The sequence below is a fragment of the Chaetodon trifascialis genome, chromosome 10 (genome assembly GCF_039877785.1).
Source record: "Chaetodon trifascialis isolate fChaTrf1 chromosome 10, fChaTrf1.hap1, whole genome shotgun sequence".
Lineage (NCBI taxonomy): Eukaryota > Metazoa > Chordata > Actinopteri > Chaetodontiformes > Chaetodontidae > Chaetodon > Chaetodon trifascialis.
In genome coordinates, this window is record NC_092065.1 from 28,799,709 (window position 1) to 28,811,253 (window position 11,545).

An 11,545-nucleotide genomic window follows, 5' to 3' on the forward strand; every position below is an offset into this window, starting at 1 on the left:
GAATTCATTGTTTTCTGTGTCTGACGTGATGTTGACGTCTTTGGGTCAAAGCAGTCCTCTGAGGACGTCACAGTGTGGGGACGCTTGTGGACAGCTTCCTGAGTCCACGAGGCCGGACGGAGAAACCTGGACGACCTGGATGTGCAGGAAAAGTTCAAAGCTCAGTTTTCATTCGTTCACCTCTGCGTGTTCATCGGTTAGTGATACTTAATATTCGAGGGGTTCCTAATATTCTGACCACCTCATGAAACAGGGAGGAGGAGCTCTATAGGTCACAGGTGTTCCTAATAAAGTGGCTGCTGAGCGCTCATTGGCGGACTCAGTTCAGCTCTGCAGTGATTCGTTGGTTCTGGTCACCTGGATCGTCCTCAAGCGAACTCCTGGATCACTAACTCCTTGAGGGAGCGGGGGGACACCTCCCCCCTCTCAGCGTCCTTCAGGACAGTCAGCTCCTCCTGTAACTGGGCCACAGGACGTCCCAGCTCGTAGCCTAAATCCACCAGCAGGTCCAGCAGCGCGGCGCGGTACTGCTTCAGTCCGTAGCGCCTCACCGGGGGCAGCGCTCTCTGAGCGGCAGCGAACGCCTCCTCCGGGTTCTCCAGGTCCCGGTGACACACCGCCATGGCGCAAAGGGTCGGTACGATCAGGGTGGGCTTCTGCCACGGAAGCAGCTTCTCCTCGATCTCCAACACGGCCTGCAGCTGCTCCAGGGCCGCCTGAAACTGACCGGCGCGCAGCAAACCGCGCGCTCGCCTCTGCTCCTGCTCCGTGAAGAACGCGGCGAAGCGCGGCGAGCGGCGGACGCAGCGGATCGAGTACAGCTTGGCCAGGTAGTCCTGCAGACACAGGCGCCGCTCCGAGATGATTTCAGGGCTGAAGTTCCCCGTGAGGTGTTTCCGAGGGAGGACCGCCTCCTCCAGCTCCTCGTTGAACTCCTCCAACAGTTTGTGGTGGAAGCGGTTAAAGTCGCTGTAGCGGCGCTCCACAGACAAGCGGCGGGAATCGAAGCTCCCTGAACGCATCACGACGACCTCATAAACCTGCACAGAGTCAGGGGACAGCAAAACTTTAGTAAAAACTATTATTATTATTATTATTATTATTATTATTATTATTATTATTATTATTATTATTATTATTAGTAGTAGTAGTAGTAGTAGTAGTAGTAGTAGTAGTATCTATATATATATATATATATATAGACCACAGCTGGACACAGATGCACTGAGGCTAACTTCTATCACTGCAGTTTTGATGTTACTTCAGTAAAAGTGTCTAAGTCTAATCAGGAAAATGTACTTCAAATGTTCAAAGTAAAAGTACTCATTGCAGTAAAATATCTCCTGTTATTGATCTCACAGTACTTCAAAGTTGTACTGAAGTACTCGCAGCATTACTTGTGTGTGTGTGTGTGTGTGTGTGTGTGTGTGTGTGTGTGTGTGTGTGTGTGTGAGCGTCTCACCACGTATCTGGACAGAGTGTGTTCAACAATGCGGGTGGAGGGGATCTCAAACAGCAGCCTGACGGGTCGCTCTCTCTGCTTCACCGCCCTCCAGTTCTGCTGCAGCTCCTTAGTGGTTAAACTGGAACAACTGGGGGCTTCTTCATCTACACACACACACACACACACACACACACACACACACACACACACAGAATGAGCAGTGAGTTAAAGCGTCACGGAGTCAATGAGCCTGAATGGAAACACAGATCTCATTGGCCTGTCAGTCAAACCTGGATCCAGAGTCATGACGTCCACCTCCAACGGCTCCTCAGCGTCCCTCTCTGGTTCTGGTCCTGGTCCTGGTTCTGGTTCTGCCATCACAGCTGATCAGATTAAAGCCTCTTTAGCTTCAGGTCTTCACTTTGTTTCAGCTTCAGTTTTCAGACTTTCATCACAGTCACAGCAGTAAAAACTTACCTCCACTCCTGCAGCTCAGCCTGCTGCTGGAACGCTCCAGTGAAGTAGAAATACTCCGAGTCGGTCCTGAAAATACACAAAGAGTGGACGAAGTACTCAGAGAATTTACTTCAGTAAAAGCAGAAATACCACAGTCTAATAATACTCTGTTACACATGAAGTCCTGCATTTGAAATGTTATTCAAGTCAAAATACAGAAGTATTGTCAGCCAAATGTACTTAAAGTATTCAGTATTCAGAGTGGCTCCTTTCACACTGTGTGTGATTAAAAAAGATGAAGTACTGCTTGTATCACAGTCAGAGTATTTTAATGTTGGAGGTCCTGACATATAGGTACTCTGAGTACTGCTGGGTACATCAATAATAATACTGCATTGTATTCTATGTGTTTTATGTAGCGAGGAACTAGTGTCAAGTAAAAGTAGTGGAGTAAAAAGTACTACGTTCCCTTCTGAGATGAAGTAAAGAAACACAAAATGCAAATACTCAAAGTTTGTCAAAACAAATAAATACAGTGTTTGAGTACTGCATATAAACATATTGATGTGTGTGTGTGTGTGTGTGTGTGTGTGTGTGTGTGTGTGTGTGTGTGTGTGTGTGTGTGTGTGTGTGTGTGTGTGTGCTGACAGAGGAGGAAGTTCCTCTTACCAGGAAAGAATGAAGACAGAAAGAATGAACAGGAAGTGAAAATGAACAGCAGTGAGATGGTAGAGTGTGTGTGTGTGTGTGTGTGTGTGTGTGTGTGTGTGTGTGTGTGTGTGTGTGTGTGTGTGTGTGTGTGTGTGTGTGTGTGTGTGTGTGTGTGTGCTGAATCACATGTAGACTGTGAGCACATCAGACTGTGGATCAGCTCTGATCACAGCTGCAGCTCAGCGTTTGTTTTATGGATCTTTGCGCAGCAGCCGGGCGGTGTTTGCCACAGCTGATGACGAGTCTCTGTCAGTTCAGACTGTGTCCTCAGTGAATGAACATGAATGTGTGTGACAGCATGAGTAACTCACCCGTCAGCGTCTGCAGTGCAGACCGCTCTCGGCCCGTGTGGCTCTGGAGGGTCCAGCAGGGTCCAGCAGGGTCCAGCAGGATCCAGCAGGATCCAGCAGGGTCCAGCAGGGTCCAGCAGGATCAGAGGATCTGGTGGACTTCAGAGAAACGTGGTCTTGCTGCCTGACGGCGCGCAGCCTAACTGTTCCCCTTCGTCACATCAGGAACTGAAGTGACGGATGTGCTGCCTTCAGTTCCTCTCTGCTGCTCTGGGTGGAGACAGATTCAAAGGACGTGTCACGCTCATGTGCAGTACTGCCTTCTGTGTACTTGTACTTCAATACGTGAAAGTACAAGAGTTCAAACCTCACAGCATGACTGTGAGACATCAGTATGTGTGAAGTGTTGAAGTATTTTTACTTCATCGTGTCCTCATTTGGTTCTTCATACGAGTGACTGATGCTCAGAGCCTCTTCCTCACAGTGGTCTTCAGTGTGTCACTCCTCTTCCTCACTGCTGGATGCTGAAGATTAACATTTACCTCAAAAGGCCCTGAAGGATTCAGATCCTTCACTTCAGTACAAGTACGAATACCACACTGTAGAAATACTTTGTGTAGAAATACTTCTGTGAGTGTTTGGATGTGAAACACGGCGAGCACGAACAGCTGATGAATATCTGTACTCCGCCGTGAGCAGTATTTTCTGTGTTTCTTCTTGTACTTCTCTCTGGCGTCGTGTGTGAAACAGTCGTCGTCTGTGGACGTCGGCGCTCGTGTGTGAAGGACACAGAGACGTTGCTCTGCCTGGACAAAGCCGGCTCAGGCTGGATGCATTTATTCATCACTTTTAACAGTTTTCTGTCGGACACAGCTCTGTGTGTTCTGCACAGTCGCTCCGTCAGCTGACGGAGGCGATGCTGCTCTTTGTCTCTTTGACCTCAGAGGTGACAGTTTGTCTTCAGAGGCCTGATGAGGACCATGTGAGGTGGCCAGAAGCTCCAGAGCAGCTGCTCAGTGAACCCTGAAACTGCCTCAGCGAGGAGCTTCGAGTCTGCTCTCTGGAAACTTCATCAGCTGAAGATCTCACATCCCATAATTTCACCCAAATCCTGCACGTTTACTTCGTCCATCAGAGACGCAGGAGACGACTGCGAGACGCCGACAGCAACACAACATCATGTCATCAAACCCTCCGTCTGCTGGTCACAGCTGAACCCCCAAACAGTAAAAACACATATTCACATCGTTTACTGCAGTACTAATACTACACTGTAAAGGACATCACTGCCCCCCCACCCCCCCCCCCACCCCCATGTATCGTCTGTGAGGACAGTCAGGCCTCGTCGGAGGAGACACGAGCAGTTTCCTAAAGCGAAGGTCAGTTTGAAGCCCGACGTCGTCAGCGTGTCCGCAAACAAACTGAGCTGTGAGCTGAGGTCATCATCACTACGTTCAGCTTTTCATCATCATCATCATCATCATCATCATCATCATCATCATCAGGAAGAAACACAAAAACAAGCCAGACACACTCGACGTGTGTTCACAATGTGGTTTATTAGCTGACTGAATTTCTTTAAACACCTTCTGAACGTTTGTCTTTCACGACTGAAAACTCAAAATGTCGACGTGAGAAACTCGTCGTCTGTCAGGTAGAAACTAATTTAACGAGAGATGTTAAAACATTTCTTCACACCACGAAACACTGAAGTTCACTACAAACATCCTGATTATTAGTGGATAGAAAAACAAACAAAAACAAACAAACAGGAAGTGACATCGCGGAAACTAAACGTGAGGAAAAGATGGAGCTGAGAGAGAAGTGAGTGTCGCTCAGGGATTTGGCACCTGTGGCAGGTAAACGCCTCAGGTCACCTGCGTCTCCTTCGGTTCATACTCTTTCTGAGTTCAGGACAGGTTCATGTTCCACGTCAGGTTCCACCGCAAAGAACTGACCACGAGTCACGTGACCACGAGAGTTCATCAAACACCTGTCGCCTGTAAGCTCCTGATTGGTCGCTGCTGCGCACACAGACTGTGAGTCAACCCCCTAGAAACTGAAGAGAAACAAGCCCAAATTGAACTGAGAGTAAAAACCGATGAGTCTCTGGTCCTGCTGGACCTGAAGTCCACGATCCAGAACCCAGAACCACAAAGACCCTTCATGACTGTCAGGTCTGTGGAGCTCAGAGGAGACGCAGCGAGCGAGCAGCCTGATGGACAAGACAAAGACAGAGTCACAGCGTCATCGCGGGCTGGGGGGCTTGACGGGCCCGGGGGGGTCCGCAGATTTGGCAGGTCTTCTTGTTATTGAATATTTCCATTGTCCCGGTAACAAAGTGCTGTGATGACGCTGAAACGCTGACGGAGGAAATGCCTTTCTGCTAACGGCCGCTGAGTCGAGAGAAAAGCACCTTTGTGTTTGAGTGAGCTGCTGGAGGCTTTGTCCACTGTCCCTCATGCACCAGGACAGGACGCGCAGCACTACACCAGACACAGTCAGGACAGACAGCAGAGTGAGGCTCTGTGGACGTCCAGGCCGCTGCGATATGATGACCAGGTCAGAGGTCAGAGGTCAGATCCAGCAGAACTTGTAGAAAAAGTCAAACACTGATCTGATCTGGTTCTGATGCCGCCGTGACTCTGAAAGTCCCAAACCAGCAACATGTCCATCCGTCTCTGTCTCTGTCTCTGTCCTCTGTCCTCTGTCCTCTGTCTCTGTCTGAGGCTCACAGTCAGCAGAGCTCTTGCTGCCTGAACAGGAAACAGTTTCATCCTGAACGTTTGTGTCAATCATCCTGTAACACTGACACTGTGTGTGTGTGTGTGTGTGTGTGTGTGTGTGTGTGTGTGTGTGTGTGTGTGTGTGTGTGTGTGTGTGTGTGTGTGTGTGTGCGCACGCAGCAGTGATTCATGTCTGTCTGTTAGAGATATCCATCAGTCAGGCTTTGTGCAGGTTTTGTTTCAGGCTTTAGTCTCTGTGTGGAAGCTGAACTCTGAATCACTGCGATGCCGATCGAGGCCTCGCTGCCGACATGAACACCAAGATACGACGACAACATCAGCCGGACGTGACGGCACAGACACCTGAACTAACCGCAGACGCTCCGCTGTCCTGCTGTAACTAAGACACCTGAACTAACCGCAGATGCTCGCTGGTGCAGGTCCTGGTCCACAGAGGTCCAGACGGTCTAGCCTTCAGGATGGCGGTCTGGGTTCAGGTGTCCCTCGATTCCAGCCTCTCTGAGTCGATTAGCACAGTTTAAAGGACTCATGATCACATGATGCTTTTCCTGACATGTCACGTGTGTCAGCTGTAAATTCACACAGCAGATCTGCAGAACACCAGGAATGAACAAAACTCGGCACTTTATATTCAATATATTAACATTTACATACATTTTGAAAATGTAGCAGCAGTCATTCAAACACCTGTTCTTTACAGGTGTCCTCTTCTGGCTACGTGTCCTGAGGGGACGGACATACCTGCACTCTGACCACACCCACATCATTCACCTTCAGACCTGCTGGACTTCGGCTCCAAACAGACTCTCTGCTGTCGGAAACCGTTGCCGGATTCTTCTGTGACAGCTCAGGAAGTTTAACGGGACGAGTCCCAGCCCCTGCCAGCAGTCTGTCCGCACACAGTCTGCGACCCCTCCTGCTGGGGGCGTTCCACATGTGCGTTCCCATATGAACCTGCAGGAGCGCAGTCATTGGTTACCAGTCTGGACATGTGCTGGGTGCCACAGGTGCTTAAAACAGTGTCACCTCGTTACCTGAAGCATTTGGAATCAGAGATGTGAGGACGTGAGACATCACATTAAATCACTCCCTCAAATCTACGCTCACGTGATTGGATGAAATGGAAGGAGACGTCTGATTGCTTAGAAGTAAAATAAGTCCCACACGGTCTAGTGGGTGGGTTCGACTCCCGGTCTAGGACTCAGTGTTTAGAGTGTTCAGGATGGATCACTGGTACCTTAAACAACACGCCAGCATGAATGAGACGATGACAGATTCAGATTAAAAACACCTGGTGAACTACCAAGACCTGAACCCAGGCCCCCTGAGCGAGAACCAGGAATCCAGATCTAATAGTTGGAAGTAAAGCAGAGCCTGTGTTCAGTTATGGGCCGTTAAGTTTCTGTAGTGGAAAAGGATTGAAAACATGTACGTGAAACCAACCTTCAGATTTCCCTTGGTGGTGAAAGCTCGTCCACAGACGGCGCAGGCGAATGGCCTCTCCCCGGTGTGCGTCCTCTCGTGGATCTGCAGAGCACTGGAGGACGAGAAGCTCTTCCCACAGGTCTGGCAATGGTGCTGTTTGGCCATCCGGCGAGGCGGCGCTGCAGCACACACAGGAAACTCGGAAACAGACGAGCTGTGTGAACGACTAAAAGAGGAGTTCAGGAAAGCAGTCATCTCTGTCTTCACAGCTTGTGAGCCAACATATAACCTGGAGACGTTAGGGTTGGGCGCTTGGCTTGGACTGGAGGGTTCAAAGAGATGTGGCGGGAAGTCCCTCATTCGATGTGTGAGCATGTGTTGCTTGAGGTTGCCCTTAGTGGAAAAGCCTCTGCTGCACGCTGTGCAGATGAACGGCCTCTCCTTGGTGTGGCTTCTGTAGTGGATGTCCAAGGCACTTTGACAGGCAAAGTTCTTCCCACATAGATCACAGTAAGTGTTCTTCAGAAAGCCCTTTCCTCTGAGATTGTGCATCAAAATTGGAGAATCCTCGGAGTGGGTAAATAATTTTAGGCAAGTGGGCGCTGCAGCAGACGTTTTGAGAGTCAAAGAGGTCGAGTCCAGCCAGGTCTGGAGTGGTTCATCAAAGCCTGCAGTGTTAAAATACACTGACGCTCGACCATGAGGGGACAGAGACCGATCGGAAGCTGGACTGTTAGACATGGGGAATGTCTGCTGACCACTTTCAGCAGCCCGCTGGTTGTTTGTTTGACTACATTCCTCATTTGATCCCTCTGGCCTTTCTGTTTTGATCCATCTGAGCTGCAGCTCCCCATGTGGTCCACGTGTCTTCTTCTTAGCATCAATTTGATTTTTACTAAACAAAGGTGAGGACAAACGGATGGATAAAGATTTTAATCGAGGACATCGGTTGTCACAGAAGTCCCCATTGTCATCTGAGAAGTTCTTTCTCTGATTCACTTCTGCTTTGTCCCTGAATCCTTCATTACAATCCCCTGAATATTTGTGAGCTGTAAAGTGTGCACCGTGTAAGTGAGTGTCCACGTGCATGTGGACGTGCTGCTGAAAGACGACTGCATTTGTGAACTTCCTTTGGCAGATGGGGCACGAGTGCTGGACCCTCAGTGGGACCGTGGCACGGTGAACGGCTTGGTGTGTCTTCAGGTTTCCTTTGGTCGTGAAAGCTCGGCCGCACAGTTTACACTGGTATGGACGCTCCCCCGTATGTGTCCGAAAGTGCATCCTCAGGGCGCTCTGGCAGCTGAGTGTGCGGTGGCAGATGACGCACTCATTTGGATCTGACGATCTTTTGTCAGTGATGGCTGATGGCAGCTGGAGTTTGGAGGTGTTGGAGTGTTTTAATGAAAGGAATCCTGAAAACGAGGTAGAATTGAGAAGACTGGTTGGATTTGGTATGACGCTGACCGATTCCTCCGGTTCTGAAGTCATTGTAGAGACAATATTAAAAGATGGTTTTACATCCTCACTTTTAATATTCATTGTTCTTTGTTTCCTGGTCTCCACTGACTCAGGCGTCTTTGCAGGGTTCACTTTTGACCTTAAGTCCATGCTTGCTGCTGAATTAAAGCAAAGATCACCCTGAGCAAGGGGGGTGGGTACTGAGACAAGGTCATCCTCTGTCTTGATGAGGGAGGACAGGTTGTTTGAGTCCAGGGAACCAGAGGTCATTGTAGTTGAGGATGGAGACCTATCAAAGCATCCTGCAGCTGCTTTCTCTGGCAACAAAGACATAACAAGAGGAATCCCATCACCGGTCTGGATATTGTCCAGGTGCTCTGGGACAAGATGAGGGTTCAGTTGAATGTGCGGGTACTTCTCTTTGTGCCTCTGGAAGTGAACCTTCAGGTTCCCGCGGGTGGAGAACCTGTTTCCACAGATGTTGCATTTGTATGGCCGGTCTCCGGTGTGCGACAGCAGATGAATTTGTAAGGCACTGTTGCTCCCAAAAACTTGGGTGCAAAATCTGCACTTGACTTTGAAGAGAGACTCCTTTGAGGACAGCGTGGGTGTAGAAAGCTGCAGGTTATTGCATTTCCTCTGGTGAGCCAAAGCTGCCAGGGAATCCAGATCCTCCACAATCTCGCTGATGTTGGGGATGGGATTTGACGCTGCGTGCTCATCGCTCGATGAAGGTTGAGGTAAGTGGGAGTTCTCAGACGTCTTGCTAGTGAAGGTATTATTGCTGAACTTCAAAGAGGACATCTTGGTTTTGGAGAAGAAATTAAACCGTGAGTCAGAAGAGCCGCAGTCCATGTGCTGTTTGTTGGAAACATGCTCGTTGACTGCGGTTATCGTGGACTTACTAAAAGTTTGTGAGGACTCTGAGCCTGACAGGACGTCACTGCAGTCGGATTGACCTTTATTTAGCTTCTCAGTGGCTGTAAAATGCTTGAAGTCAGTCATGTGAGCAGACTGAGTTGATAAGCACTTGGCTAGTCCAGCTGCTGCAGCTAGTTGCTGAGAAAGATGAACGCTGAGAGTCTTCAGCTGATTGGTGGATTTTGAGGATGGCAGATCTTTGGCGTAGATCACCAGGGTCTCAGGTATCTCGGCTTGTTGAGAGGCAAACAACATAACCTGGTGTCGGATTTGATCAATGAGCTGCAGCTGGTGGATCTGTTGTATTTGCAGAGCGAGAAGCTGCTGCAGCAGCGATGAGATGGTGGTCTTACTGTGGCAGCTGTCCGAGCGCATCAGCTGTGACAGCTGAGCCACGGCCACTTTAGTGCTCTCCAGATTTTCAACAATGGCGTTGCTCTTCATCCACAGGCATCCTTCTCGCTCAGCTGAGCAGCCAGGTTGAGGTAAGGATTGTGGGAAAACTGAGGTACAAAGGGCAGTGTCAGTCCTCCAGTCAGGTCCACTGATGCTCCGGTGGCTGCTGCTGCTCTCTGGGCTTCCTGCACCTCTGCGGCTTCTTCTGCTGCTAAAACAGTCTATGAATTCTGCAGTTTTGCAGGATCTGTCCTGTGATGTGTTGACAGTTTCCATCTCAAAGAGCATTTCACTCGGCTCCCCTGCTGGGCTGGCTGGCAATGAGGCCGGGGAAATGTTGCTGCCAGACAGCAGATCTTCATCCTCGTTGACAATCAGAACTGGAGGATTTGGAGAGCAGCCTCTTTGATGCTGTTCCAGGTCTGATGGTGCGCTGAACTCTGCACAGCATCGGCTGCAGACCAGAGCGCAGTGATCCACGGCAGGACCCACAGACACATCTTCTACAACAGATCAAAGGGGGAAATTATTACTGTCACGATGCCACTGCAGTTTCCTGGAGCATCTGATAACATTCAGAAACGCCTCTGAATCATAAAACCACTGTTTTCTTTCATGAATTTAAAGAGTACAAGCGATTCATTAACACTGTCTTCAAAGCAAACGCACTGACCAGTAGAAAGTAAGAAAATCTTAATTTAAGATCAGTCTCAAAGCCACGAAACATCATAACCAATTTCTCACCTGAGTGCACTCTGCCAACGGCCAAAAGTGTTTCATTAAGAATTAATCTGAATATACAGAAGTCGCCTCCATACGTGCAAGAATTCAAATTTAAATATGTGGCAGCTTTAATTGAAGCTTTAATGAAGCAGATGTGATCAAATGAGCAACAATAGTCTTAAAATAAATTAAGGACACAAGACAAATACCACATATTTGTGTAGAAATGCTCTGTAGATTTGTACTGCATGGTAGTACATTATAGTACAACTACATCATAAACTATTGCTGTATTTCTACCTGTGATTATTACTGTCACACTACAGGTCCTACATGGAAACACTACAATACAGAAGTTACGGCGTAGTGACCTCATGAAGTGATTTTTATATCAAACTTCAGTAAAGAAACATAAAATCGACATGAAAAAAACTGAATAACAACAGAAATGATGTCATGTATGAAGATAACTCACCTGTGAAGGTGCTCACACACAAATCATCAGTCTGAATGTGCCGAGGTCTGAGCTGCTTCCTCCGTGACATGTTTCCAACTCTGAGTCCACCGAATGGAGAGAGGCGGGGGGTGGGGGTGGGGGGGGTGGGGGGTCCTGATGGGGAGGAGGAGGGAGAGAGAGAGGGCGGGGGGGCTGATGGGGGGGGGGGGGCTACAGAAAACACAGTATATGTGGAAACAAATCTTCCTCCAGAAGTTTTATTGAAGCAGCTGAACATGATATTTCAGACTGAACTCGTCAGCTTTGAGGTACTTGTACTTCAGTATTTCCTTTTGACTTCTACTTCACTGCTTCTCACATACAAATATTGACCTTTTCACTCCACATTTATGTGACAGCTTTGGTTACTTGAAACAAATTAAAGGTTTTTACACCTCTGAGTTTATAAAATCTGATGTTCTGTTATAAATGAAACTACCCAGCAGTTCAGCTCAAATGATCAGTTTGGTTGATTTTT

General features: G+C 48.6%; 2 protein-coding genes across 2 annotated transcripts; both read right to left on the minus strand.

Annotated features, from left to right (window-relative positions):
* Positions 1 to 284: 284 nt before the first annotated feature.
* snx20 (sorting nexin 20) lies at positions 285 to 1,822 on the minus strand. The gene is made up of 3 exons (XM_070972742.1): positions 1,735 to 1,822; positions 1,463 to 1,602; positions 285 to 1,040 (listed from the first exon to the last, which is right to left on the minus strand). Exons 1-3 carry the CDS (start codon positions 1,820 to 1,822, stop codon positions 369 to 371), a joined length of 900 nt encoding a protein of 299 aa, XP_070828843.1. The 3' UTR covers positions 285 to 368.
* Positions 1,823 to 1,917: 95 nt separating this feature from the next.
* Positions 1,918 to 11,119, minus strand: sall1b (spalt-like transcription factor 1b). The gene is made up of 6 exons (XM_070972959.1): positions 11,047 to 11,119; positions 7,092 to 10,351; positions 6,390 to 6,602; positions 3,991 to 4,051; positions 2,923 to 3,052; positions 1,918 to 1,987 (listed from the first exon to the last, which is right to left on the minus strand). The coding sequence occupies exons 1-6, from the start codon at positions 11,114 to 11,116 to the stop codon at positions 1,918 to 1,920; spliced, it is 3,804 nt and encodes a 1,267-aa protein (XP_070829060.1). The 5' UTR covers positions 11,117 to 11,119.
* Positions 11,120 to 11,545: the final 426 nt, after the last annotated feature.

Bases quoted from the DNA above. Each gene is read 5' to 3' on its own strand.
- sall1b (XM_070972959.1), bottom strand. From the start codon at position 11,116: ATGTCACGGAGGAAGCAGCTCAGACCTCGGCACATTCAGACTGATGAT. The intron at 6,603-7,091 runs GTTGGTTTCACG...GCGCTCCTGCAG, and splicing joins CCACCAAGGGAAATCTGAAG to GTTCATATGGGAACGCACAT. The intron at 4,052-6,389 runs GTATGTCCGTCC...GGCGTCTCGCAG, and splicing joins TGGGTGTGGTCAGAGTGCAG to TCGTCTCCTGCGTCTCTGAT.
- snx20 (XM_070972742.1), bottom strand. From the start codon at position 1,822: ATGGCAGAACCAGAACCAGGACCAGGACCAGAACCAGAGAGGGACGCT. The intron at 1,603-1,734 runs GTTTGACTGACA...GTGTAGATGAAG, and splicing joins CGTCATGACTCTGGATCCAG to AAGCCCCCAGTTGTTCCAGT. The intron at 1,041-1,462 runs GTGAGACGCTCA...GACTCTGTGCAG, and splicing joins ACACTCTGTCCAGATACGTG to GTTTATGAGGTCGTCGTGAT.